Genomic DNA, 26,345 nt, shown 5'->3' with positions numbered 1-26,345 from the left:
TAGTGGCTCATTTTTTATCTTGGCAATATTCATCTGTCTATATTGTTTTGCATTTTTTTTTTATACACTTGTTACTTATTTAGGTCTTTGACAGTTCTGGCATTTAAATCTGTAATGATATTGTACAGAATAGTCATATTTCTTGACTCCAGGCCCTGTGCTCTCTATCCATTTTGCCTTCTGGCTACATGGTACCAAGCAAATGGTAGTTTATTCATATTACTTAGTGACTATGTAAGAAGAAAAAATTCAAAACAGTGAGTTTGTTTTAAAACCAACTTATAGCTACCTTGCTGCTCTTTATTTATTTTAATTTGGGATGTGATTACTTTATTATTTGGTACACCTGAACACAAATGATCTTTTTTTAATATTCTTCTTTTTTTTGGCCTTTCTGCAGATTTTGACACTATTAACTAATCTTTTCTGGACATACTCTTTTCTCTGTGACATCAGAGACGCTGGTTTTCTTGGTTTTTCTTCTGCCTCTCACATTGCTCCTTGGTTTGATCTCATTCCCTCAACTTACACTGCTGTCTCCAAATGATCTCTTTATTGCCATATCCAATGGCTTTTACTTAATCCTCATGTTTATTGACCTTACTTTGATGATATTGAGCACCCCTTCCACTTGGACACCTACATTTATGTAACAGCACCCTTTCTTGGTTCTCCTCCGTGGCATTTGATTATTTCTTTTCAGTCTTCTTTATGGGATCATCAATATCACACCCCCTGCCACTGTAACCTCGTTAGCTCCTTTGATTTTAATGATCATCTCCTAGATCTCTATTGCCAGCCCTCAATTCTTTACTGAGTTCTAGTTCCTCACCACCATCTGCCTCTTGGACATTTCAAACTATGTCTTCTGTAGGCAACTCAGATTCAACATTTCCAAAACTGAATTTGTTATCTTACAGCAGAAATCTACCCCTCTTTTGTGTGGAGGATGCCACCTTCCTTCCAGTTAGTCATCTTGGACTCCTCACTTCTTACTTCCCCAACATATCCAATCAGTTACTCAGTCTTATGGATTCTATCTCTACATTTCTCCCAACTGTTGTTTCTCAACCAGCCACTACCTTAGCTCAGACTCTCATTGCCTCTTCTCTGTGTTATTATAAGAGCCTCTTTTAATTGATCTCCTTTCCTATAGTTTCTCCTTTCTCTAGTCCATCCTTTACATTGCTGTCAGAGTGATATTCCTAACATATAAGTAGTCTGACTGTGTCATTCCCTTATGGTAAACTCCAGTGGCTCCTTATTCCCTTTAGGGTCAAATACAAACTTGTCTGTTTGATATTTAAAGCCCTTCCTATCCTGGCCTACTCTGTGTATCTAGTCCTTTTATACATTTCTCCCCTTCATATACTTTCTGATCCAGCCACGCTGGCCTTCTTGCTATTATTCACATAGGACAATCCATCTCCATTTCCAAAATGGAAATTCTTCCTCTCCTGTGACTTTTAGAATCTGTAATTTCCTTTAAAGTTCAGTTCAAATGCTGCATCCTACATGAAGCCTTTCCTGATCCTTCTACCTGATAGTGAATGCCTCCTCTCCCAAATAACCTTGTCTTTATTTTCTATATACTTAGATTTGTATGCATTATCTCCTGTAGGATATAAACTCCTTGATGGCTGGGACTGTTTTATTTATGTCTTTGTCTAATGTAGTGCCTAGCATACAATAGGCAATAAAAGCTTGGCCTTTGATAAAGAGCAGTTTTTTCTTTCCACCTTCCTTTTCATTTTACAACCTTTTTGATTAATTTGCAAGGCTCCAAGCAAAAACATTATTACCTTTTACATTTGTTAGGTGTACTATATCTGTGGCCAAGAATCTGTCATTTCTATATTTTAAATTGTGGTACAGAAAACTGAATCCTATTTTTTTTTTTAATATGCACTATTTTATTAACTAGCTGTCGCCTTCCCAAATCTCATTCTCTTCTGAATCCCTTGACTTCAACAGGCAGCATAAATGAAAACACCACCTTTGCCTCTAAGGTATCGTTCTAACTTGAATGTTGGATGTTTAGGGCTAGGTAAAAAGAGAGAGTACTCTTATGTGGCAAGCTGTAAGGAAGCTATGTTTAAACACAAAGATTTAGTCAGTCCTATGTCTGTGGCTTATCTTTAAGAGATAGTTCTGTTGGGAGCCAAGATGGCGGAGTAGGCAGACACACATATGCTAGCTTTCCCCCTACAGCCCATAAAATACCTGTAAAGAAAGACTGTCAGCAAATTCTAGAGCAGCAGAAGTGGAGAACAACAGAATGGAAGAGATTTTCAACCCAGGGTGACCTGAAAGGGTGACAGGAAACGTCTGTCACACTGGACACGGAGCACAGCCCAGCCTTGGCCATGGGGCATGGCTCTGGGAGGAGGACATGAGCAGGCCTCGAGGGCGGAATCTCCAGTTGCAGTAGCAGCAGTTGGCAGATCCCTCAACCCACAGGAGCCAAAGGTCAGTGACAGGGCTTTTTCAGCTGGCTGAGAAGAGCCTTCCCATAGCTCCAGCCTCAGGCTGTGGCCAGCAGAGGTCCCATTGCGCAGGTAGCAGCAGTTCCCACTGCAGCCCCTACAGCAGCCCACATCCATTGTTGGATCGTAAAACCCCTGGGGGCACTGAGCAGCTGATTCTTACCTCAGCCCTGTGTAGAGGCCCTGCAGCAGCTGATCTTTATCTCACACTGAGTGGTGGCCCTGCCCCTGGAGCTTATCTGAATCTCAGCCCCCAGTGCTGGCTTGGTGGAACTGGAGACCAGTTGGTTGTGAAGAGGAAACTCTGCTAAAATTCTGGGCACAAAAATCTTTGCCTACTCCTCGACCAGCGTACACGCTTGATTGTACCACCTTGGAGGAACTGAGATCTTACAGATTCCCAGAGTATACCCTACCCTTGACAAAGGACCCAAAAGTCAAGTAACTGATTGGGAAAATGCCCAAAAAAGGGGAAAAAAATAAGACCATAGAAGATTACTTTCTTGGTGAACAGATATCTCCTCCCATCCTTTCTGATGAGAAAGAACAATGCTTACCATCAGGGAAAGACACAGAAGTCAAGGCTTCTGTATCCCAAACATCCAAAATAAATATTCAGTGGCCATGGAAGAGCTCAAAAAGGATTTTGAAAATCAAGTTAGAGAGGTGGAGGAAAAATTGGGAAGAGAAATGTGAGAGATGCAAGAAATTCATGAAAAGCAGGTCCACACCTTGCTAAAGGAGACCCCAAAAAATGCTGAAGAAAATAACACTTTTAAAAATAGGCTAACTCAATTGAGAAAAGAGGTTCAAAAAGCCAATGAGGAGAAGAATGCTTTCAAAAGCAGAATTAGCCAAGTGGAAAAGAAGGTTCAAAAGCTCACTGAAGAAAATAGTTTTTTCAAAATTAGAATGGAACAGATGGAGGCTAATGACTTTATGAGAAACCAAGAAATCACAAAACAAAACCAAAAGAATGAAAAAAATGGAAGATAATGTGAAATATCTCATTGGAAAAACAAATGACCTGGAAAATAGATCCAGGAGAGATAATTTAAAAATTATGGAACTACCTGAAAGCCATGATCAAAGAAAGAGCCTAGACATCATCTTTCATGAAATTATCAAGGAAAACTGCCCTGATATTCTAGAACCAGAGAGCAAAATAAATATTGAAAGAATCTACTGATCACCTCCTGAAAGAGATCCAAAAAAAGAAACTCCTAGGAACATGGTGGCCAAATTCCAGAGTTCCCAGGTCAAGGAGAAAATATTGCAAGCAGCTAGAAAGAAACAATTCAAGTATTGTGGAAATACAATCAGGATAACACAAGATGTAGCAGCTTCTACATTAAGGAATTGAAGGGCGTGGAATATCATATTCCAGAAGTCAAAGGAACTAGGACTAAAACCAAGAATCACCTACCCAGCAAAACTGAGTATAATACTTCAGGGGAAAAAATTTGGTCTTTCAATGAAATTGGGGACTTTCCAGCATTCTTGATGAAAAGACCAGAGCTGAAAAGAAAATTTGACGTTCAAACACAAGAATGAAGAGAAGCATGAAAAGGTAAACAGCAAAGAGAAATCATAAGGGACTTACTAAACTTGAACTGTTTACATTCCTACATGGAAAGACAATATTTGTAACTCTTGAAACTTTTTTTGGTATCTGGGTAGTGGGTGGGATTACACACACACACAGGGTGAATTGAATAGGATGGGATCATATCTTAAATGAAATTAAGGGGTGAGAGAGAAATATATTGGGAAGAGAAAGGGAGAAATGGAATGGGGCAAATTATCTCTCATAAAAGAGGCAAATAAAAGACTTTTCAGTGGAGGGAAAAAGGGGGTAGGTGAGAGAAAAAACATGAAGCTTACTCTCATCACATTTGACTAAAGGAAGGAATAAAATGCATGCTCATTTTGGTATGAAAACCTTTCTTATACTACAGGGGAAGAAGAGGAGAAGCAGGGTGGGGGGGATGATGGAAGGGAGGGCAGTGGAAGGAGGGAGCAAGTAGAAGTCAACACTCTTAGGGAGGGACAGGGTCAAAAGAGAGAATAGAAATGAGGGGCAGGATAGGATGGAGGGAAATATAGTTAGTCTTACACAACACGACTATTATTGAAATCATTTGCAAAAATACACGGATATAGCCTATATTGCCTTCCCAATGGGGATGGGTGCGGAGGGAGGGAGGAAGACAAGTTGGAACTCAAAGTTTTAGGAACAACTGTTGAGTATTGTTCTTGCATACAACTAGGAAATAAGAAATACAGGTAATGGGATTTAGAAATTTATCTTGCCCTACAGGACAAAAGAGAAGATGGGGATAAGGGAAGGGAGGGAGGGCAGATTGAGTGCTTGGTGTTTTCGGGTGGGGGGGAGGGAAGAAATGGGGAGAAAATTTGGAACTCAAAATTTTGTGGAAATGAATGTTGAAAATTTAAATAAATTTAAAGAGAAAAGAAAAGAAAAAAAGAGAACTAGTTCTGTTTAGTTAATATTAATACTTAAAAATAAACCCCTAAGAGGAATGTGCAATGACATATATCACCAGGGTATAATATACACATACCAATATAAATGTACCTTTGCAAATAACTACCTGTCAGATAGGAGCCATGGATTGAAAAAATAACCTTTTTTGGAGACTTCTTTTATTATTTTGGCAGCATAAGGGTTAATCAGAGCTTTTGTTTAAAAAAAAAAAAAAGTCTGATGCCTCCTCTGGTAACCTCTTTCTTTTTTTACACTCTTCCCCCGCTTCTTCTTTACCTCTCCCTTACCCTGGAATGTAATAAAGTAGTCCAGGACATGCAAGCTCAGTTTTGTTTTTCAGCTGCATGGATGGTTGGATCCACGGGATTGATGCTGGATCTGGTCACATTTAACATCATCCTTGATAATCTGGAAAAGAGAGTAAACAGGACACTAATGAAATTCACAGATGATAACTGAATTGGGAGCTCCCATCAGGAAGGCGGAAGAAATTACATCAGGCTTCCTACAGAGATTAGAAAGGTACAGGAAATGACTGAGCAAAAATCAGCTTGGAAAAATGTATAGAATTCTTCTGAGAAGGAGCAAGCAGCATTGCTGATAGTAAAAACAAAGCATAAGCAAACTTGCAAGAAAATAGTGTCTTGTAAAACATGGACAACAAATGATTTTCAGATTTCTCTGTGATGGCAACTCAAAAAAGTCATTGTCTTATTGGGATGGGTATACTTGAAGGAAACACTAGCCAGTGAGTCAGTCGATAAACATTTATTTAGGGCCTACTCTATGCTAGCGTACAAAGAAAGGCAAAAGTTACATAGAGGATAAATAGGAAATAATCAACAAAGTGGAGTCACTAGAATTAAGAGCAGGTGGAAGGCATGCTTGGAATGGTTTCTAGAGTATCTTGTTAAAGAACAGCAAGGAAGGCAGTGTCACTGGATCAAAGAGTATGTTGAGGAGAATAAGGTATAAGAAGACAGGTGAGAAGAGGGAACTTTAAATAACCAACTAAGGAGTTTTTATCTTGAAGGTGATAGGGAGCCACTGAGGTTTATTGCGTAGGAGAGTAACAAGATTGGATCTATACTTTAGAAAATCACTTTGAGAGCCAAGTTCACTATCTGGATCCCACTCTTCTGTTCCCCAAATCCAACCTTGAGGACTTCAACTGAACATGTTGATATCAGATATCCGTGCTTCCTAACTCAAGCGCCATTTCCTTCATTGGTTTTTTCTCTCTTCAACAGGTTCATGTTGTCCCCTGCCCCCATCACTGTATGTGTATGTATATTTTGTCCTCTCAGGGAGCTAATGAGGGAGACAAGAAGTACGTATAAAAGTGTATATGCAGAGAGAAAGAGAGAGCACAATTATAAAGTTAATCAGTCAATACATTAATAAATGTGTGTGTATATGCATATGTATACACACATATGAAATAGTTAAGTATAAGATAGTTTGTGAGGCATTTGTGAGGGCATCAGGAAAGGCTTCATGCAGAAGATTGTGCCTCAGTACATCTTAAAGGAAAAGTAGGATTCTGTAAGGGGCTGGTAAGAAGGGAGTGTATTCCAGGAGGAATCAGTGAGTGCGAAGAGACAGAGATAGAGGGTAGAAGATTGTGGGTGACAGAGAGGAGACAATTTTGACAGGGTCATGGTATGTGGGAAGGGAAGTAATGTCTGCTAAGGCTAGACAAATAGATTAGAACTAGGTTGTGTAGGGCTTTAACAGCTAAACAGAGGAGTAGCCTAGAGGTGATAGGAAGCCACTGGAATTAATTGACTAGGAGAGTTCTGCATTTCCGATTCATTTCTCTCTTGGCTCCACTCCTAACTCTTTTTGGACTTTCCCACCCTTACCACAATTGATTTCTTACCCTAGATGTACCCATATCTTTGCATCCTTCTCCTTCAGTGGGCAAGTTCCCAGATGGAACCTCTATTTGAGAAAATGCCTAGACTGGACTTTTATACCTTGTCCTCATGTGAGTACCTTTCCCCAACCTTCATGTTTCATTTCCCTTCTATGTATTGTCTTTCTCCATTAAAATGTAAGATTCTTGAGGGAAAGGACTGTCCTTTTGCTTGTAATTTATATTCTTGGCATTTAACATAGTGTAACCTCTTAACAAATGTTATATCTACCTATCTAAGGAAAATTACTTTGGCTGCAGTGTGTAGGATGGACTTGAATAGAAGACACTTGAGACAGGGAGGCTATTTTGGAGGCTACTCTAATAACCTTGATGAGGAGTGATAAGGCCCTGAGTTTAGGTGGTAGCTGTGTGAGTAGGGAGAATGGGCTGTATAAAGGAAGTAACATGTAGATGGGAGCAGCAGGATTTGTCAGCTGATGCTATATGTGGAGTACAGAAATGGGAGGGATCCAGGATAATGCTGACATTATGAATCCGAGACATTGCAAGGATGGTGGTACCTTCAGCAGGAATGGGGAAGTGTTCTAGGGGAAAGATAATTAGTTCAGTTTTAGATGTGTGGGTTTAAGGTATCTCCAAGATACAGTTTTAAATAAAGAATTGAGGGGTGGAGCCAAGATGGCGGAGTAGAAAGACACACATACGCTAGCTCCGAACCCACAGCTCATAAAATATCTGTAAAAAAGAACTCCCAACAAATTCTGGAGCAGCAGAAGCCACAGAACAATGGAGCAGACGAGATTTCTGTTCCAGAGAGCCTGAAAACCTCTCAAAAAATGTCCTTCGCACTGGGGACCCGGAGCTGAGCCCAGCCCTGCCTTGGCCGCGTGGCGCTGAGAGGAGTGGATCTGAGCGGGCTTCATGGACGGAATCTCCAGCAGCCACGTGGGTCCCTCCACCCACAGGTGACAAGGGTCGGTGAGAGGGTCTCTTTGGCAGGTTGAGAGGGGAGTGGGGTGCCCCCATAACTCAGGCCCCCTCGGAAGGCAGCAGCGGAGGCGGCAGCAGACCAGGGCTCCCCAAGTAGGCAGGAGCCCAGATCCATTGTTGAAGGTCTCTGCATAAACTCCCTGAGAGAACTGAGCCCCGTGAGGCGGCCCTGCCCCCACCTGAGCACCTGAACTTAATCTCACACTGAATAGCAGCCCCACCCCCACCCAAAGCCCTGAGGCTGGGAAGCAGCATTTGAATCTCAGACCCCAAGTGCTGGCTGGGAGGATCTGGAAGCAAAGTGGGTGTGAAGAGAATATTCAGAAGTCAAGTCACTGGCTGGGAAAATGCCCAGAAAGGGGAAAAAAAAAAATAAGACTATAGAAGGTTACTTTCTTGGTGAACAGGTATTTCCTCCCTTCCTTTCTGATGAGGAAGAACAATGCTTACCATCAGGGAAAGACACAGAAGTCAAGGCTTCTGTATCCCAGCCCACTCAATGGGCTCAGGCCATGGAAGAGCTCAAAAAGGATTTTGAAAATCAAGTTAGAGAGGTGGAGGAAAAACTGGGATGAGCAATGAGAGACATGCAAGCAAAGCATGAAAAACAAGTAAACACCCTGCTAAAGGAGACCCAAAAAAATGCTGAAGAAAATAACACCTTGAAAAATAGGCTAACTCAACTGGCAAAAGAGGTTCAAGAAGCCAATGAGGAGAAGAATGCTTTCAAAAGCAGAATTAGCCAAATGGAAAAGGAGGTTCAAAAGGTCACTGAAGAAAATAGTTCTTTCAAAATTAGAATGGAACAGATGGAGGCTAATGACTTTATGAGAAACCAAGAAATCACAAAACAAAACCAAAAGAATAAAAAAATGGAAGATAATGTGAAATATCTCATTGGAAAAACAAATGACCTGGAAAATAGATCCAGGAGAGACAATTTAAAAATTATGGGCCTACCTGAAAGCCATGATCAAAAAAAGAGCCTAGACATCATCTTTCATGAAATTATCAAGGAAAACTGCCCTGATATTCTAGAACCAGAGAGCAAAATAAGTCTTCAAGGAATCCACAGAACACCGACTAAAAGAGATCCAAAAAGAGAAACTCCTAGGAACATTGTGGCCAAATTCCAGAGTTCCCAGGTCAAGGAGAAAATATTGCAAGCAGCTTGAAAGAAACAATTCAAGTATTGTGGAAACACAAGATCTAGCAGCTTCTACCTTAAGGGATCGAAGGGCATGGAATAGGATATTCCAGAAGTCAAAGGAACTAGGACTAAAACCAAGAATCACCTACCTAGCAAAACTGAGTATAATACTTCAGGGGAAAAATTGGTCTTTCAATGAAATAGAGGACTTTCCAGCACTCTTGATGAAAAGACCAGAGCTGAAAAGAAAATTTGACTTTCAAACACAAGAATGAAGAGAAGCATGAAAAGGTGAACAGCAAAGAGAAGTCGTAAGGGACTTATAAAAGTTGAACTGTTTACATTCCTACATGGAAAGACAATATTTGTAACTCTTGAAACTATTCAGTATCTGGGTAGTGGGTGGGATTACACACACACACACACATGCACACGCACACACACATAGAGACAGAATGCACAGAGTGAATTGAAGAGGATGGGATCATATCTTAAAAAAATGAAATCAAGCAGTGAGAGAGAAATATATTGGGAGGAGAAAGGGAGAAATGGAATGGAGCAAATTATCTCATAAAAGAGGCAAGCAAAAGACTTATTAGTGGAGGGATAAAGAGGGGAGGTGAGAGAAAAACATGAAGTTTACTCTCATCACATTCCAGTGAAGGAAGGAATAAATGCATACTCATTTTGGTATGAAAACCTATCTTACAATACAGGAAAAGTGGGGGATAAGGGGATAAGCAGGGTGGGGGGAATGATGGCAGGGAGGGCATGGGGAGGAGGGAGCAATTTGAGGTCGACACTCATGGGGAGGGACAGGCTCAAAGGAGAGAATAGAAGTAATGGGGGGCAGGATAGGATGGAGGGAAATATAGTTAGTCTTATACAACACGACCATTATGGAAGTCATTTGCAAAACTATACAGATTTGGCCTATATTGAATTGCTTGCCTTCCAAAGGGAAGGGGTGGGGAGGGAGAGAGGAAAAGAAGTTGGAACTCAAAGTTTTAGGAACATCTGTCAAGTACTGTTCTTGCCACTAGGAAATAAGAAATACAGGTAAAGGGGTATAGAAAGTTATCTGGCCCTACAGGACAAAAGAGAAGATGGAGACAAGGGCAGAGAGGGATGATAGAAGAGAGAGCAGATTGGTGATAGGGACAGTTAGAATGCTCAGTGTTTTGGGGTGGGGGGAGGGGACAAAAGGGGAGAAAATTTGGAACCCAAAATTTTGTGAAAATGAGTGTTAAAAGTTAAATAAAATAAATAAAGAAAGAAAGAATTGAGAATATACTCCATAAATAAGAAATAAATACACAGAGTGTTTTATTAAGTGTCAAGGACTTAAATAGATAAATGGTCCATCTCTTGAAAGAAATTTGTCATTTGATGGGAGAGATGTCAGAGATAAATTTTAATTTGTCTGAATGCTGAGTATTATTGTCTATATGCAGGTGTTCAATAAATCCTTATTTTCATTATATTTTCAACCATGAATTACCGTAGTCTTAGATAACTCTTGTGTTTTGAGGGTGTCTAATACTGTGCTTGAGAAAATACTCAAGTGCCTTGTGTAGACTCTAATTTCCTAGTTCATAATGCTGACAGTGAATGACAAAACTTTGTATTCAGAGGTGTGGGAGGGGGAGCATTTTCCTATTTAGCATGAAGCCCTAATAGACTTTGAGTCATTTTCCTGCCTTGCAGGTAGTAAAACAGACCTCCCCTGTTTACTGAGCAGGATTTTGAGCCCAGTGACTAACCACCTGAATTCTCTTGTCCACAAAACCTCAGATTTTGTGTCTGTTGCAAGATGCACAGTGTTCAGTTTATCCAGTTTTATAAAATTTAAAGTAAGGTGAGTTGTCTCTTTGAACCAAAACCACTTTGAAGAAAACCCCCACTTATAAAGCCAGTAACACAGTAATTGCCTAGGCTAGAGGGCCATCACAAACTGTATTTTGTAAACTGTTTGTAAAATGTGTACTGTGGAAATAACTTTTTGAACCTAGGTGTGATGTCATGCAGATTGTGTATATACTTCGTTTTTATACTGCTTATCAATTTGGTTCTTTCAGGTTGTCATAGGTGTAATATTTTGGTGATTATGTGGTTGTTCACAGAAAATAAGAACTCTTTTAGGCTTTTAATCGATTGGAACCCATATTAGCAAAGGAATTATTTTCTCACGCTGCTCTTAACGTAAAAAAATTAACCATACATATTCAAAATATATTTTTTCTTTAGTAAGTTAAATTCTTCTGTGTCTAAATTTAGCATATGACCTACACATACCACCATTTTGTCCTGATACATTAACACAACTGTAATTGAATTTAAGAAGGACTTGGTTTATTTCATATTGTTTATGTAAATTAATGTTTACTTGATTGCCTACATGTTTACAGCTCAAGAAAGTGAATGATTTGAAATCCGTTTTTATTTAACATGTTGAAAATTGAGTTCAGGTCATTTGAAATTACTTCTGAGTCAGGTTATCCAAAGAAAGTACTTGAAGACCTTCTGTTATTCAGAGGAGCAGTATGCTTATTCCCAAGTGGGGCAAACAGTACCACCATAAGGTGACTCTTAAGAGACTGTACCATAATTTGAGTTGGACTTTACCATGCTGTTGTTGCATATGTAAATAATTTCTTTTAAAATTTCTGCATATTATGTTTTTCTTATTTTATTACATATAAACAACTATTTTATAAAATACTTTTCATGAATTGTTGTTTGCCAAGAGATTTTATGTCTTGTATAGCCTTTGTTAGTTCTATACAGTTAAATTTTACCTTTATTATCTGACAAGAATATTTTACAGACAAGCTTTAGGCTATCCTCAGACTTCATTTTTAAATCTCCAGTCCAGTCCTTTGTTTTTAATTCACGAATCAATCAGGAAAATTAAATGCATCCCATTATCCGGTGAGTTTTTGTTATTCTGCTGAAATGTCAAAAATTTGAGCTTTCATTAATGGTACATCTGTAAAAGACATCTTCTAATCTAAATATTCACTTTTTCAGATGACTAAACTGGTTACCCAAACATCTCTGAAATTGTGGCAAGTATACTTATTACTTAATTAAAACTTCCCTTTATGATAGATATTTTTGTTGCCTTTTAGATTCATGTCTTTCTAGTACCTTCCTATGTCTTCATGTTTCCTCCATTAAAAAGCAACAAAAAAAAGAGTTTTGCAGAAGCACAGTAGTTCATTCTGTATCTTAGCACTGCACAAAACACTAGTACGTTCAGAAGTTTTTTCATATATGAAGCCTAAAACTGCTTTTTTTTTTTGCAGCTTCCACCCACTCCTCTGAGTTCTGCCTTCTGTAGCCAGGTGGAACTAGTCTAATTCTTCTTGTATGTGATAGAAGTGTGGTCTTTTGCCTCTTCTTGTATTTTGGCGTGTAGGTACATGGTAGATACTTAAAAAATGATGACTGACTGACTGATCATAGCTCTCAAAATAACTGTTTTGTCCCTCCACCTCTCCCTTATTGTCTCTTCTCCATTTCCTTCAGTTTATTCTGATAAGTCATGCTCTCCAGTTGTTCAGTATTCTGAGTGCCTTCCCCTAGGACGTCTAATGCCCCCAGGACATTGTCAACTTATAAATATTCTCCCTAAACTCTGGTACCCAGAACTGAACACTAAAACTACTAGCAGTTTTTTTTCACATGGACTACTCTCTAGCCACAGCTCTCTCTTTTTTATACTTGCAAAGTTGATGATTTAACCCATGTCAGACTTTTCATTTGTCTGTATTAAATTTAATTTTACTAGATTTGACCCACCATTCTGGCCTACTAATGATTTAGGAATCCTGTCTTTGTAATCAGCATGTTGACTGTAAATCCTGTATACCTGTCCTCTTTCTATGCCAGTAATTTACAAACTTTTTTTGTGTATGAAACAGTAAAGGTATGAAACACTCAAAACAATACTCCTGAATATGGCCAGAACCAGATTAAAACATAATTGGAAAATATTTAACAAAATAATTAAAAATACAATAAAGCATAAATAATATTAACATGTGGTTTTCTAAGTCAATATATGACTCACATTGACCCTTATGTACAGTTTAGTGACTCAGTTTCTATTTGAGTTTGACACCAGTGTCATATCATAATTATTCTTTAGTCAGAAGATTCATACATCAAATGAAGTGTAAGTTCTGTACAGTTGATGTACACTTAGCTGAAACTAGTTTGCCAGGCTCCACTCATTTAGCACCAAGTTATAAATAAAATCTTAAGTCGCATAAGTGTAGCAGCAAGCACCCTGACACATTCAGGATGACCTGCTAGCACAAGTTCTTAGATCTGCTTTTCTAAAAAGAAAGCCACTTTTGAGGGGTCAACCATCTTCTTTCATCACATATACCAACAGAGAAAACACAAGCAGAGAAATAAAGACCAACAGACAGGGCTTCTAATTGTCTGACCATAAGCAGTACATACATCACAGATCAACAGACAGATCCAGCTGTCTGACCATTACATATATACATAGTTACCAGAGAGAGAAGCACCAACATCTGGGTTTTTTCAAAGCCAGGGGCTCCTTAGCAGCTACCTAGAGTCTCATCTGGCACACTAACTTTCTTCCAAAGAGTAAGCCCCAAAGCAAAACCTCACCCTTTTCAGAGCTGGAAGGCATCACAACCCTAGGGACCCAGTGCCTCATTAGAAATTAACAAAAGGTATAGGCCTTCCTACAAAACAAGCCTCCCCTAATCAAGCTTCCCCTTAATGGGCTCCATCTGAGGCCTATTAATTGGGGGGGGGGGGGGAAGATTTTTAACTCTAATTAACATTTCAGTAGGGTGAAGCATATAAGTACTTAAGCATGTATCCTTGAGGTTCTTAACTGCAGACCCTCTCCAATTTGACATCCAGCTAACAGTGATTACTCTTTGAATCCACATATTCAACAAATTCTGAAACCACCAAACTCTGTTGTCATCTAGCCCACATCTCTCCACCTTGTCCACATCATTCCCTGATTTAGCAGTCTAATAATCATATAAAAAAAAAAGTTAGCCCTGTGCCATCTGTTTATTTCCACTGATAATTTTTACCTTGGGTATGCCAGGAGAGTAGCATGTCATAGGCCTAATTTTGTAGTTTCCATATCACAGACTTAAGGAGAGATCATTTGGTCTAGTGATGACCCAAGGCATGAATCCGATCAAGTTTACCATCCTTTAGCCCACTCCATTTTAATTTACAATTATCTTCATTCCTTGATTTGAATTCCTTGTTGGAAATGTATGTTAAATTCCATCCTCCAAGTTTGCAGTGCTTCAAGACTCCCTACTCTGTGTAGCTGGAAACCTTTCTTTCAGAAGGGCTTAGCAAAGGCTCACCCATATTTTCATTTTGAGCTGATATAAATGGTAGCTTGTCTGTTTTTTCCTATTAACTCATTTCCTTTGAAGATTTTACTGGTGGTACCTGTGGTTTAGTGATATCTGGTATAGTTTACTTTTACCAGAGAGAGTCAAGTTTGCACACTCTTTTTCTTTTCATTGCTTTTAGAATAGATAATTGAGGAAAGAGTCAAGAAAGGTTAAGTAGTTTGACCAGGATTGCAAGCTGGTTAGTATCAGAGCCAAAGTTGGATCCCAGATCCCCTGTCCACATATTGTTCAATCCTTATTTGCCACCTCAAAACAGAAATCTCACCTTACTGATCTGGAATTCTTATGGTCATTTTATATGTCAGTAATGTAGTCAGAGAATCATATTGGGTCACCCATAAAAATAGGTGGTTGTGAAATGGTTCCAAATCTTTTCTTCCTTTTCAAATTCTGAATATAAAAGCATATGTATAGTATGTAATATGTCAAAAAAAAACCCCACAAAACTGTCCCTGGTCTTAAGGAGCTCAGAGTCTAATGAGGGATACAACAGACAAATAACTACCTATAAAATATATATATATATACACACACACACACACACACACACACACATGCAGAATAAATTGGAGATAATCAACAGAGAGAAGGCACTAACATTAAGAGGAATCAGGAGAAGCTTCTTATAGGAGGTGAGATTTTAACTAGGACTTAAAGCCAGAGAGAATCCTAGGCATATGGACAGCCAGTGAAAATACCTGAAGTTGGGAGAAGAGGGTCCTGTGAAAGTAACGTTAACCAAAAACAATATCTCACATCCATGAGATGTAACATTGCAACTAGATTTATTGTAAGAGAAATGAACATACGTGTGGAACCCTGAGCCAAGGCAAAGAGTTTATGAATTTGTGATGAAGAGAGGAGGAGAAATAGAACTCTCCACCTAAGTGGGAGTGGTAGGAAAGGAGAAATCATGAATAATTAAGATGGCAAAAGCAACATTCTTTTCCCTTGGGAACTGCTGGACTATGAAGATATGATGGTCTATTCCTTTACAAGGGTCCCAACTGCACAAGCAGTTTCCTAATCTAGTACAGATTGACTGATGCCCATCTTTATTCCCAACGACATACAGAGAGTCCAGTTTGGGGTGCAAACAACAGATTATGTCAGCTCAGGGGAGTGCTTTGTCCTTGACAGTCAGGACCCTCCTGCATTCTCCAGTGTTTCTGGAAAATATAGCAACTCAGAAAGTTCAGGGGACTCCTTAACATTCCCTAATGGAAACAAACAGCAAGGAAGTCAGTCAGTGTCGCTAGACTGCAGAGTATGTGGGCATAGTGTAAAAGGAGGATAAGGTATAAAGAGACTTGAAAGGTAGGAGGGGCCAGGATATGAAGGGCTTTGAGTGCCAAGCAGAAGATTTTATAGTTGACCCAAGAGATAATAGGGATCTATTGGAGTTTATTGAATGGCAGAGAGAAGGATGTGGTCAGACCTGAACTTTTGGTCAGTTTGACAGCTGAGTAGAGAATGGACTGGAGTGGGGAGAGACTTGTGGCAGATGGAGATGGTGTGACTTGCCCGGAGTAACACAGCTAGAAGCTGAGACTGGGTTTGATCTCAGGTCTTTCTGACTCCATATCTCTGAGCTTAGTATATGGCACTGTGGTGAGTGGTTTGGAAGGGCTAGGAAGGTAGGAAAAGTTTAGGAAAATCTATTCGGAGGGATTTGCTGTTGCTTTTGAACCAGGAGATGATGATGAAGGTTAGTCTTGGATGGTGGCCATGAGACTAGGGAAAAGTGGATGTATTCAAATAATGTGTGGAGGTAGAAGCAACCAGATTCTTCACTGATTAGATAGAAATGAGGGAGAGTGAAAGGATAGCACATGAGAGACTGTGGGAACCCTGACAAATGGTGAAGTCAGGAAGAAGAGTAGATAGTTGGGGAAGAACAATAAATAGAGACAGCTGGTTTGGGGAAAACAATTTATTTATGTTTGCCAGCTTCTCATCTCAAGATGAAGATAATGTAAGTGGATATTGGAGTTAGCTTCAGGCCCTCTGGTCACATTTAAATCTGGTATGAATTTTTCTTGTGTATTATACAGAAATTTAAATTGCAGTCATCCTACTTTGGACTGAAATTGTGTTCCATATACAAGTGCCTGACAAAATTTTTGTATTTCAGACAACTTGCCTGAGTTCCTGGATTCCATTAAGTGTGTGGTGAGTGTGTGTGTGTTTTTTTACTTGAATTAAATTTGGAATTTTTAATTAAGAACTTGGCTTACTGACAGGTATCTCTTTTGTTTTTCAGGTCTAGGAATCACTCCATGTTTCCCATTTGCTTCTCTCATAACTTGAACTAATCTCATTTGCCCAGACTCACTTCCTCTTATTTTTCACATGCCATAGTAACGTTGGTGGGGAAGAAATCTGAGGATTCCTCATTTTTCTTTCCTCCCGGCCCTGGTTCCAACACACCACTAGTCTGTCTTGTATGTTTTTCATCTCACATGTCCAAGTCAGAACCAAATGTACTGAAACTGTTTTCCACATTGCTCCAAACTCTGCCTCTGCCTCCATTTATAAGAGCATCAAACACAGTCTCTTAGAGGAATGCAGCAGAAAAAAAGGACGCAAGAGCTGAAGTAATAACTTTCAGTCTTCTAGTAAAACTCAGTAATTAATTCTGTCAAAAATGAGGTGAAAATGATTTCAATTGACAAGTCTCTTCCAAGGGGCTTAACTCTTTATTTGATCCCCGAGCGGTGTATTTTTGTTGCATCTTCCTCCAGATCCTTTCTTTTTTGTTATCAGAAGCTTTTGACTTGCTTCTTGTGACCTCATTATGCTCTGACCAATGGCTGAGTTCTCTTCCTTGTGTATGTTATTGAAAGAAATGCCAGGACTAAAGTGGAGAGAGAATTGGTACATGATTTTTTTGTTTTCAGATGGTTGTGCACTCAATGCAGCCTCTGAAGGTGAGATGCAGCAAAATGTGGATCAGTTCTCTGCTGCTTGTGCTAATTTTGGCCTAATAGTGAACACCAGGAAAACACAGGTACTCCACCAGCTGGCACCACACCAGCCATATGTGGAACCATCAGTTACAGCAAATGGTGAAGTTTTGAATGCTGTGAATATGTGCCCTTACCTTGGCAGTATACTTTCCAGGGATGTACATGTTGATAATGAGGTTGATGCACTTACTGCCAAAGCTAGCTTAGTGTTTGAGAGGCTCCAAAGGAAAGTGTGGAAGAGGAGATTAGAGTGCCGAATTGAAGATCTACAGAGACGTTGTTCTGACCTTATTGTTGTATGCTTGTAAAACCTGGACAGTCTACCAGCGCCATGCCAAGAAACTGAATTGCTTCCATTTGCATTGTCTTAGAAAGATTCTGAAGATCACCTGGCAGGATAAGGTACCAGACACTGAAGTCCTTTCTTAAACTAAACTGCCAAGCATTCAAACTCTGTTGCAGGGAGTGCAACTCCAGTAGGCTGGCCACATTGTCCAAAAGCCAAATGTACGCTTGCCCAGAAGACTTTTATGGAGAGCTCACACAAGGCAAGCACTCACATGGTGGTCAGAAGAAGTGAAACAGGGACACTCTCAAAGTCTCTCAAGAACTTTGGAATTGATTGGGTGACCTAGGAGACATTTGCACAGGACCACCCAGCATGGAGTGCCCTCATCAGAGAAGGTGCTGTGCTCTTGTGAACAAAGAAGAATTGAAGTAGCTCAAGAAATATAAGGTGCACAAATTTAGAGAATCCACCCCAAATGTTCACATGGCCTGTGGCAGAGCATTCCACGCTCATGGTCTGATCAGCCACAGTCAGACACACTGTAACTTGACTAACAGTGATGTCATTTTGGTTCTCTTTGATAACAAAGGACAGCAACACATCTTCAACATGTATCTTCCATCTCTTATACTTGTTTGGTATCAGTGAGTCTGTTCAACTGAGACAAAGAGTGCATTTGTGTCAGGCTATTAAAAGGTTCCAAATGTTTAAGCTGTTAGAGTATTATTGACTCATTTGATTGGTGAATTTTTGAGTGCTTGTTGTCTCAAATCATGGATGTTTTTGCATTTGTAACCAGTAGTCTAGTACTCTAATTATGAAGTGCCAACCTGTCTAAATTTCATAGTGTCATAGATTTAAAGATCACAGGGGCTTGAGGTTATCTGGTCAATTCCTCCTCATTTTACAGACGAGAAAACCGAGGCTTAGAGAGGTGAAGTAATATGCCTAATTTCACACAGTTGGTAAATGGAAAGCCTCCACAACCCTAGAATCTTTGGCTCCGAAATTATTGATCTTACTGAATTCACCCTTGCCAGTTTCACTGTGCCCTTTCTCTTTTGTATACTGTTACACAGAGAAGATATCTTTACTGTAGATTATGTTGAACATAACTCTTAATTCTTTTCTCTGAATTAAACATTTTAGGTGTTTCACCAAAACCAATGGCACTTTCAGCAACAGTCCCCTTCCTGTGATCCCAATGGTAGCACCTTATCAACCAGATAGCTTAGAGATGAAGCCCCTGAATCACATGATGGTACCCATGTGCCTCACCTCCACAGTCCCAGAATGTGATGAATTACCTGAGGCGGGCATCAAGGACAAAGTGGCACCAGCATCCATCTCACATCCTTGCTGTCAGGAAAACACAAAGCAGATCAACTCAGGCTGCACAGAAGGTAAGCAGAATTCAGCACAGCTGGGGAAGCAAACTTTGGATTTCTAGATGGAGCCTCCTATAGCCATTCTTGGACATAGGTAGCAATATACCCAAAACTAACATTTATTGGAAGGGTGCATACTTTCAGGGATAGAATTTTTTCTCCTTTACATATACCTTCCAAAGGACTAGGGCTATCAAGTATACTTGCCAAAGAAAGATAATGGCAAAATATGATTGCTGAAAACTCCATTATTCTTCGTGCCCTTTTAGTTAGGGTATGTTCTTCTAAGATCACAAGTAATAAACTTAAATGGACTTCAGTTGCTATGTGAACCAAAGACTACATGGGAGAAGGCAGATGGTGGTAATGGTGTGAATTGCTCTTGCTCCTGTAACCTTTATTAAAGGTAGTTAATTAAAGACCTTCTGAGGTAATGCTCTCAGAAAGTTGGTATTTCTTTTTAATCCCTACTTAATTCAATCACTCAACAAATGTCTATTTCTTTAAGTCTGCTATGTGCCAAGCACTGGATACAGAGCAAAAGCAAACGTAAAAAGCAGTCCTTGTCTTTAAGGAATTTGCATTTTAATGAGGAAAACATGATTATAAATAAATGGTATATACAGGATATCATCAGAGTAGATAGAAAGGAACCTTAAAGGGGAAGGCCTCCTGTAGGAGTTCATGTTGGAAGAAATCTAGAGATTCAGGGAGCTGGAATTCAAGAGGGAGAGAATTCCAGGCCCTGGAAAAAGCCAACATGAGAGAGCACAGAAATACAAGATGGTGTGTTATTTGCAAGGTAAGCAATGCTGATATGGTAGGACTTCGGGTGTTTGCAAGGAAGTATTATGTAAGAAAACAGAACGTAGTAAGGGTCCAAATGGCAAAGACCTTTAATTGCCAAACATATGTGTTTATATTTGATTCCAGAAGTAATAGGGAGCCCCTGGAGTGTGAATGGGGGGTGACATGGTCAGATTTGCACTTTAGGAAATCATTGGCAACTGTGTGGAGGATGGATTAGAGGAGGAAGAGAGTTGAGACTTTGAGACTAATTTTAAGGTTATTTCAAGAGGTCATGAGGGGCTCACTTTAGGAGGTGGTTGTGTGAATAGCAAGAAAGGGACATAATACAAAAGATTTTGTGAAATCAAGAAATAGCAGGATTTGGCAGTGATATATATGTATATGTCGGGGTTGATTGTGAGAGAGGAGTCAAGGATAGCACTGAGGTTGCAAACCTAGGTGGCTGGGAGGAGGGTGGTAATCTAAACAGTAATAAGAGAGTTCAAAATGAGTGAACTGGAAAGGTTTGGGGAAAATAATGAGTTTGGTTTGGGACATAATGAATTTATGATGCCTTTGGAACATTACAGTTCAGATTGTCCAATAAGTAGTGGTGGTGAGGGCCTGGAGGCTGGAGGAGAGACCAAGGCTAAATCTATAGATCTGGTAATCATCCAAATAGAGATGGTAGTTAAACCTGTGGAAACTGATGGAATTATCGAGTGAGAGAAAGTAGAGCATAGATCCTTGGACCATCACCCACAATTAATGGACATGATATGGATCAAGATTTAACAAAGAAGACTGAGAAGGAGTGTTCAGACGGCTAGGCAATATAAACTAAGAGAAAGGAGGATCTTGAAAACCCAGAAAGGAGAGAGTATCCATAAGGAAAAGCTGATCAACCACAGTAAGTGCTGTAGTGGGAATAAAGAGAAGACCATTAAATTTGGCAATTAAGAGATCATCAGTAACTTTGAAGAGAGCAGTTTCAGTTGAATGATGAGGTCAGAAGCTAGATTAGAGAAGAGTTTAGAAGAATGAAAAATAAGTAGAGGCCGTTAGTGTTGACAGATTTTTCAAGGAGTTTATTGAAGAAGAGGAGAATTACAGAGATGGTGCAATCTACTAGGGGGTTTTAAGGAACTAATAGATATGGAAAAAGTGAAGATTAGAGAGAGAAAATAGGTTTGATACTAGGGTTGATCAACTATAGAAGATGGGAGGGATTGGGATTAAACATTTTAAATGGCCATGCTTGAAGCCAATAGTTTATGTCACATATCCCTTCATTTGTTACTCTTAAATTGAGTTATTGAGGGTGCCTTGAAGAATTTGCCTTTGTCATTTCATACTTCTATAACTCCTTTGCCTTTCAGGAGACAGCTGTCTACAGTCTGAAACAGAGAATCATATTTTGAGTTGGAGCTCCCTTATTTTGCCATCTCTTTCAAGGGACTGTAGTGAAAAGACAGCCTGGTCTTCAGGTGACATTACAGTAGACAACACTGCAAGGGACCTCCGGCAATCCCAGGAAACCTGAACATGTGCAAGTGACTTTGTTCCCACTCTTCAAGCCAGTAACTGCACAGCATGGGCATGGGAAGGGACTACAGGAAAGACATTAATTCAAAACAGAGACAAAGTTATTATTTATTTTCTTGGAGTAGTAATGTCATTTGAATGTATCTTAAAATGTTTCCCTTTTTACATTATTTATGCCTTGAAAAATTCCCTTCCTCATCCCCTTCTCCTTTACAGTGCAAAGCAGTGTTGTTCTGTATAGTTTTAAAAGAATCTAAAAGCTAATGGAATTATCCCATATTTTCCAGTAACCTTAATTATGGGAGGAGTCCATCTGCAGAGAATCTTGACTTTTGGCAGTTAGAGTGTAAGGGTATTTGCACAGGCATTTTGAAGTTTGCTGCCAGTCACATTGTTGTCAAATGGAGAGATGTCTAGTGGATGTGGTATTTTTGCAGCAAGATCTGGGGACATTCTAAAGTCAGTCACGGTTTGTTTTATAAGGGGACCCTTTGTCCTGGCAGATCTGGCTTACCTGAGTTGTGAGAGTGCTACTCAGCCATTGGAATAATAAGTTAACTTGCCCTATCTCTGTAGTTGAACACAACTCTGGATGCACTTTCCAGGTTGACCTGTTACGTAGAGTAACAGTATTAGCATCCAGACACAGACCAGGAGGTACAATAACCTTCTTAATATAATTTAATAGACAGTAAGATGCAAGATTTTTCCCCAAAAAATGGTCACCATTTTGAAAGGGTAGGAAGAAAACCAAACTTTACAAAGTAAATTTGAGAAAAGACCGTACATTTAAAGAAGAAGAGGGAGAAATTTAACCCCTTTCTATGGAATATCCTTTAGCCTGTTACAGGGATTGTAGGCAAGGTGTACCACATTATCTAAAAGAGGGCACTTTCCAACTTCTAGCATGGCCAATTGCCTAGAAGATATGGGTGTTTAAGGAAAACAGTCAGGCTTCAGGAACCAACCTTATTGGTGAGGTTGGGGTAGGAGAAGAAGGGCAGAGGTGGTTTGGTGCTTCCTGCACATTCTTTTAAAGCTATCATCATAGTAATAAACAAACATCTAGAGCTTTAACCGGCAAGGCCTGTAAATCTCAGTTACTGTTGCTTCTGGGTAAGGAGGACATGTACAATTGCCTTTGAGACATTTTTTCCCCCCTTCCCTTGTTTAAAGAGGAGAAAAATCAGTGTTAAGCGTGTTTAATAGCAAGCTTGAGTCAAATTCTCGTGGAATATTGTTGCTAGTTTAAATTGCATATCCCTTGGGGAGTGGGGGAGGGGTGGAATGGGAAGCAGAAGGTATTCTCTGTTCAGCAGAGATCCTCAGTAAATGTCTGCTAAATTGAATTAAGTTGTGCAAAGTTTTATGCCACAAGGGAGGGGAAAGACTCTAGTTCCCCTGAAATGACAACATACATACGTACATATGTATGTATACGTATATACACACAGTAATGTGTTAAATGTCTGTCTATACAAATGTATAGATTTTTCTATAAATGTAGAAGCTCCAGTGAAAATATTTTGTTTGACCTTGTTCACTATGCAAGAATTTATTCCATTAGAAAATAGTTATTGCAGTTTCATAGTAGGCCACCTGGGGATATTGCTGGACAAACAGGTTCTACATTCTAGATGTCCATGTTTGCAGTATACTGGATTTATTCTTCATGGTCCTCAGATTATTTAGCTTTGGCAGGGGGATGGGCACTCCCCTGACTTATTGTGCCTAGCTGGGGATAACCTGGAGTATGAAAACAAGCCCTGTGTTTTCAAATTAAGCTGGTGTGATCTCGTCAGAATAGAATATTAGAGAATTGTTAGAGAGCGGTGGAGTTAATGCTTTTTGCAGCCACTGGGGTCAGTTTGATTCAGAAAACTAAAAGTGGGTTAGCATGAGCCTTGGGTCATAAACTGCTTTAAAAGAGTTAAGTTTGGAGATGGGATTTGCCCACAAGGAAGAGAGTGCTTGACCCTACCTTGTTAGCACAATCTCATCATGGACTGCTTTATTTATGTTATTAGTAACACTGTTTTAAGTGTTGTCCTTTTATTGTATTTTATTTATAAAAGATATATATTTTATATATATATATATATATATATATAATTGCCTTTATGTTTAGGAGTTGTGAGTTCTAACCAACCAGTGGACCATCGTGAGTCTGTAAATCCTGCACAGCTCCCAAAATTACTGGGAGCAATCTATTATATTCACTTCTACCTTAGTACCATTTCACCAGGAAAAAAGCTGATACAGTACAGAGGTCCTTTTCTCTGGCATCACTGGCCAGAATTTGGAAAAGGTCTGGTTGGATTGTTTGCTGCCATCTTTGATTTCTTTGTCTCCATCTGAGGCCTTGATTTTATCAACAAAAGCACTGCCCCATATCCTCTGTTGGTAGAGCTTAGTTATTGCTTAGTTATTTGCTGCTCATTCCTTGCACATTACTGAAAATTAGATTCTCCCTTGTATACTTTTTTGTACGTACTGTTAGATCTTGAAAATATTGTGTCATCTATTCCCAGAGTCCTTTTCCTGTTTGTTGTGACTTTATATTTGAATATTTAACTCCATAGTCCCCTCCATTATTCCTTCCACTCAAACACTCATAGTATCACATGCATCATTTCCTGGTGAATATAATGCAGATTGTCTGAATAGGACTTGTATACTGAGTCTGGTAGTAAGTACTGTGCAGGAGGCAGGTTAAATAGCAAATAATGACTTTCATCGTGGTCTTTTTAGAAAGCCTTCCAACATGAGTTACATTCTTGATAGTATTAAGACTGTAAGGACCTATGCATGCATGGAATCCTGGTTGATCCCTTGTCACAAATCCACTCAAGCTACAGTACTGCCTAGAAGAGAAATTTTATATTTGAGTTTCACCTGTGTTGCTGTCTTTGAAAGCAATGACTTTGAGGTGCATGTTTTGTATCATATAGAAAAGTATGTTATATTTTCCTAAAAAACTAAAAGTTGTAATATTGTTTTTGAAATTGTACATATTTTAAAAGATGTAGTTTTGGCAGGTGGATTATGGTAATTTTGTTGTTGTTGTTTGTTTGTTGTTATGATTTACATTAAAGAGATTGCTGCTTTGATACACGCCCTGAGCCCCAGAGTCAAGCCAGCTGCAGCTCGTGCTACCTCTGTGTTGTGTTTGAGACGGATGGTCTCTCCTATCCCCAGACTAACTTCTTTATTGGTTTCAAATTGTTTCATGGAATTCCCACCATTAGAATTATTTTTTGGGGTTAAAGTAGTCTCCATTCAGAAAACCCATGAAAGAATAGAAATTTAATCCCTGAGCAAAGGCAACCCATTAGCCCAGTACGTTTATCTTCTCTGATTGAAAAGCTGAGAACAAGCTGCATGTGGGAAGTGTCTTGAGCCAAATGCCTGCGTGTCTGAGGTGGGGCAGATGAAGTCACATAGCCACCAGAACATGAGGGCTGAAGGAAGTGAGCGATGAAGTAGAGAGATCTGAGGCACGGCAAATACAAATGTCACCTTTTCCATCATTTTTTCTGAGGCCATCCTCTGTATAGACTCTTAAAAAAAACCGAACCATTGTGGTAAAAACAAAGGCCAAAAGGGTCTGCCTCTCCACCCAGGAAACACAGTTTTGTTTGGTTTTGGGGTGGGGGAGGGTATTGTGGAGTACTTTCCACTAGTACCTTTTTTCCCTCAATACTTCATATTAACTTGTATGGTCAACCCTGGGATCACAGATTTGAGACTAGAAGGAAACTTGGAGATCATTTATAGTCCAGCCCTCTCATTTTACAGATGAGGAAACAGGGTAGCATTTTGCCCCCAAATCAGGTTTTGAACTCAGTTCTTTCTACTACACCATGATGCCTCTCTTTGGCTCCCTGCCCCAAATTTTGTCCCAAAGCTGATAGCTTTAAGGAGTGGGGTGGGAGAGGGGGGTTGTGGGGGTTGGAAACATTTTTTCTAATATAGCCTAAATCTATCACGAGCCTTAACAACATCTCAAGTTTCCTGCCAGTTTTCCATGAGCTGCCTTTCAATCTCCAGACACCTTGTTTTTGGCAAAATGTCCTGTTGGCTATTCTGCTGTCTCTTCTCATCCAGGTCTCCTGCTGAGCTGCTCTGAGGCCTGTCTTCTCAGGCCAGTTAAACAAGCCTCCATTTGTGTCTCACCCAGATTTCAGAGACACGCTCTTGGAGGCAGTTAGGCATGCTGGCAGAGGTGTAACTTTGGAGCAGCCAGCATGCCTGTCAGCCGATTTCCCCCCACCCCCAGCCTGGAGGCTGGGGCTATAGGGACAGAGGGTAGCAATGTTGCATAATTGGTTAGTGATGTTGGAGATGACTCCATGTTGCCATTTCAAACTTCAAATTCCCAGTAGGAGCCAAGGGCTTATGATAAGGATTTTAATTTCTTTAGAGTTAGAAGGATTTTTTCCAGGCCCCTTCTAAAAGTATAGCCTCTTTTGCAGCAGCACCAAGGGAATAGAGGTTTCAGTCGTCCATCCAGAATAAATGGACTGGACACTAAGTTTAGTTTCCTGGAGATCCTTGGTCAGTCAATAAACATTTATCAGGCACTGTCCTAAGTGCTGGGATTATCAAAACAAAATGCATGATGGTCCTTGCTCTCAAGAATTCTCAGTGTAATGGGGGAGAAGACATGCAAACCACTATGAACACACAAGATATATACAAGATAAATTGGGGAAAATCAATAGAGGCATTAGAATGAAGAAGATCAAGAAAGGCTTCTTGTAGAAGGTAGAATTTTAGCTGGGACTTAAAAGGAAACCTGGGAAGCCAGGAGGGAGGGAGAGGACTCAAATTAGGAGGACAGCCAGGGAAAAATGCCTAGAATTGAGGCATGTCATATACAGGGAGCAACAGGGATACCAGCTACAGATATC

General features: G+C 39.7%; 1 protein-coding gene and 1 long non-coding RNA gene across 5 annotated transcripts in view; both read left to right on the top strand.

The window, feature by feature from the left end:
* CDON (cell adhesion associated, oncogene regulated) overlaps positions 1-24,542 on the top strand; it is a 118,968-nt gene extending 94,426 nt beyond the window's left edge. For 3 of the 4 annotated variants that reach the window (XM_072611512.1, XM_072611514.1, XM_072611513.1), the window contains exons 19-20: positions 18,860-19,113; positions 21,267-24,542. In XM_072611512.1, coding sequence (XP_072467613.1) covers positions 18,860-19,113; positions 21,267-21,430 — 418 coding nt within the window. In that variant the 3' untranslated portion in view covers positions 21,431-24,542. Of the gene's footprint in view, positions 1-12,047; positions 12,086-18,859; positions 19,114-21,266 lie in introns of all 4 variants that reach the window. The other variant, XR_011967527.1, reaches the window with a different exon arrangement.
* Positions 12,094-18,859, top strand: LOC140505492 (uncharacterized). The gene is made up of 2 exons (XR_011967528.1): positions 12,094-16,624; positions 16,716-18,859. It is a non-coding gene; the product is annotated as an uncharacterized lncRNA (long non-coding RNA).
* Positions 24,543-26,345: the final 1,803 nt, after the last annotated feature.

This window comes from Notamacropus eugenii, chromosome 5, assembly GCF_028372415.1.
Source record: "Notamacropus eugenii isolate mMacEug1 chromosome 5, mMacEug1.pri_v2, whole genome shotgun sequence".
Lineage (NCBI taxonomy): Eukaryota > Metazoa > Chordata > Mammalia > Diprotodontia > Macropodidae > Notamacropus > Notamacropus eugenii.
The sequence above is the reverse complement of the archived record's forward strand: the minus strand, read 5'-3'. Positions and strand labels throughout refer to the sequence as shown.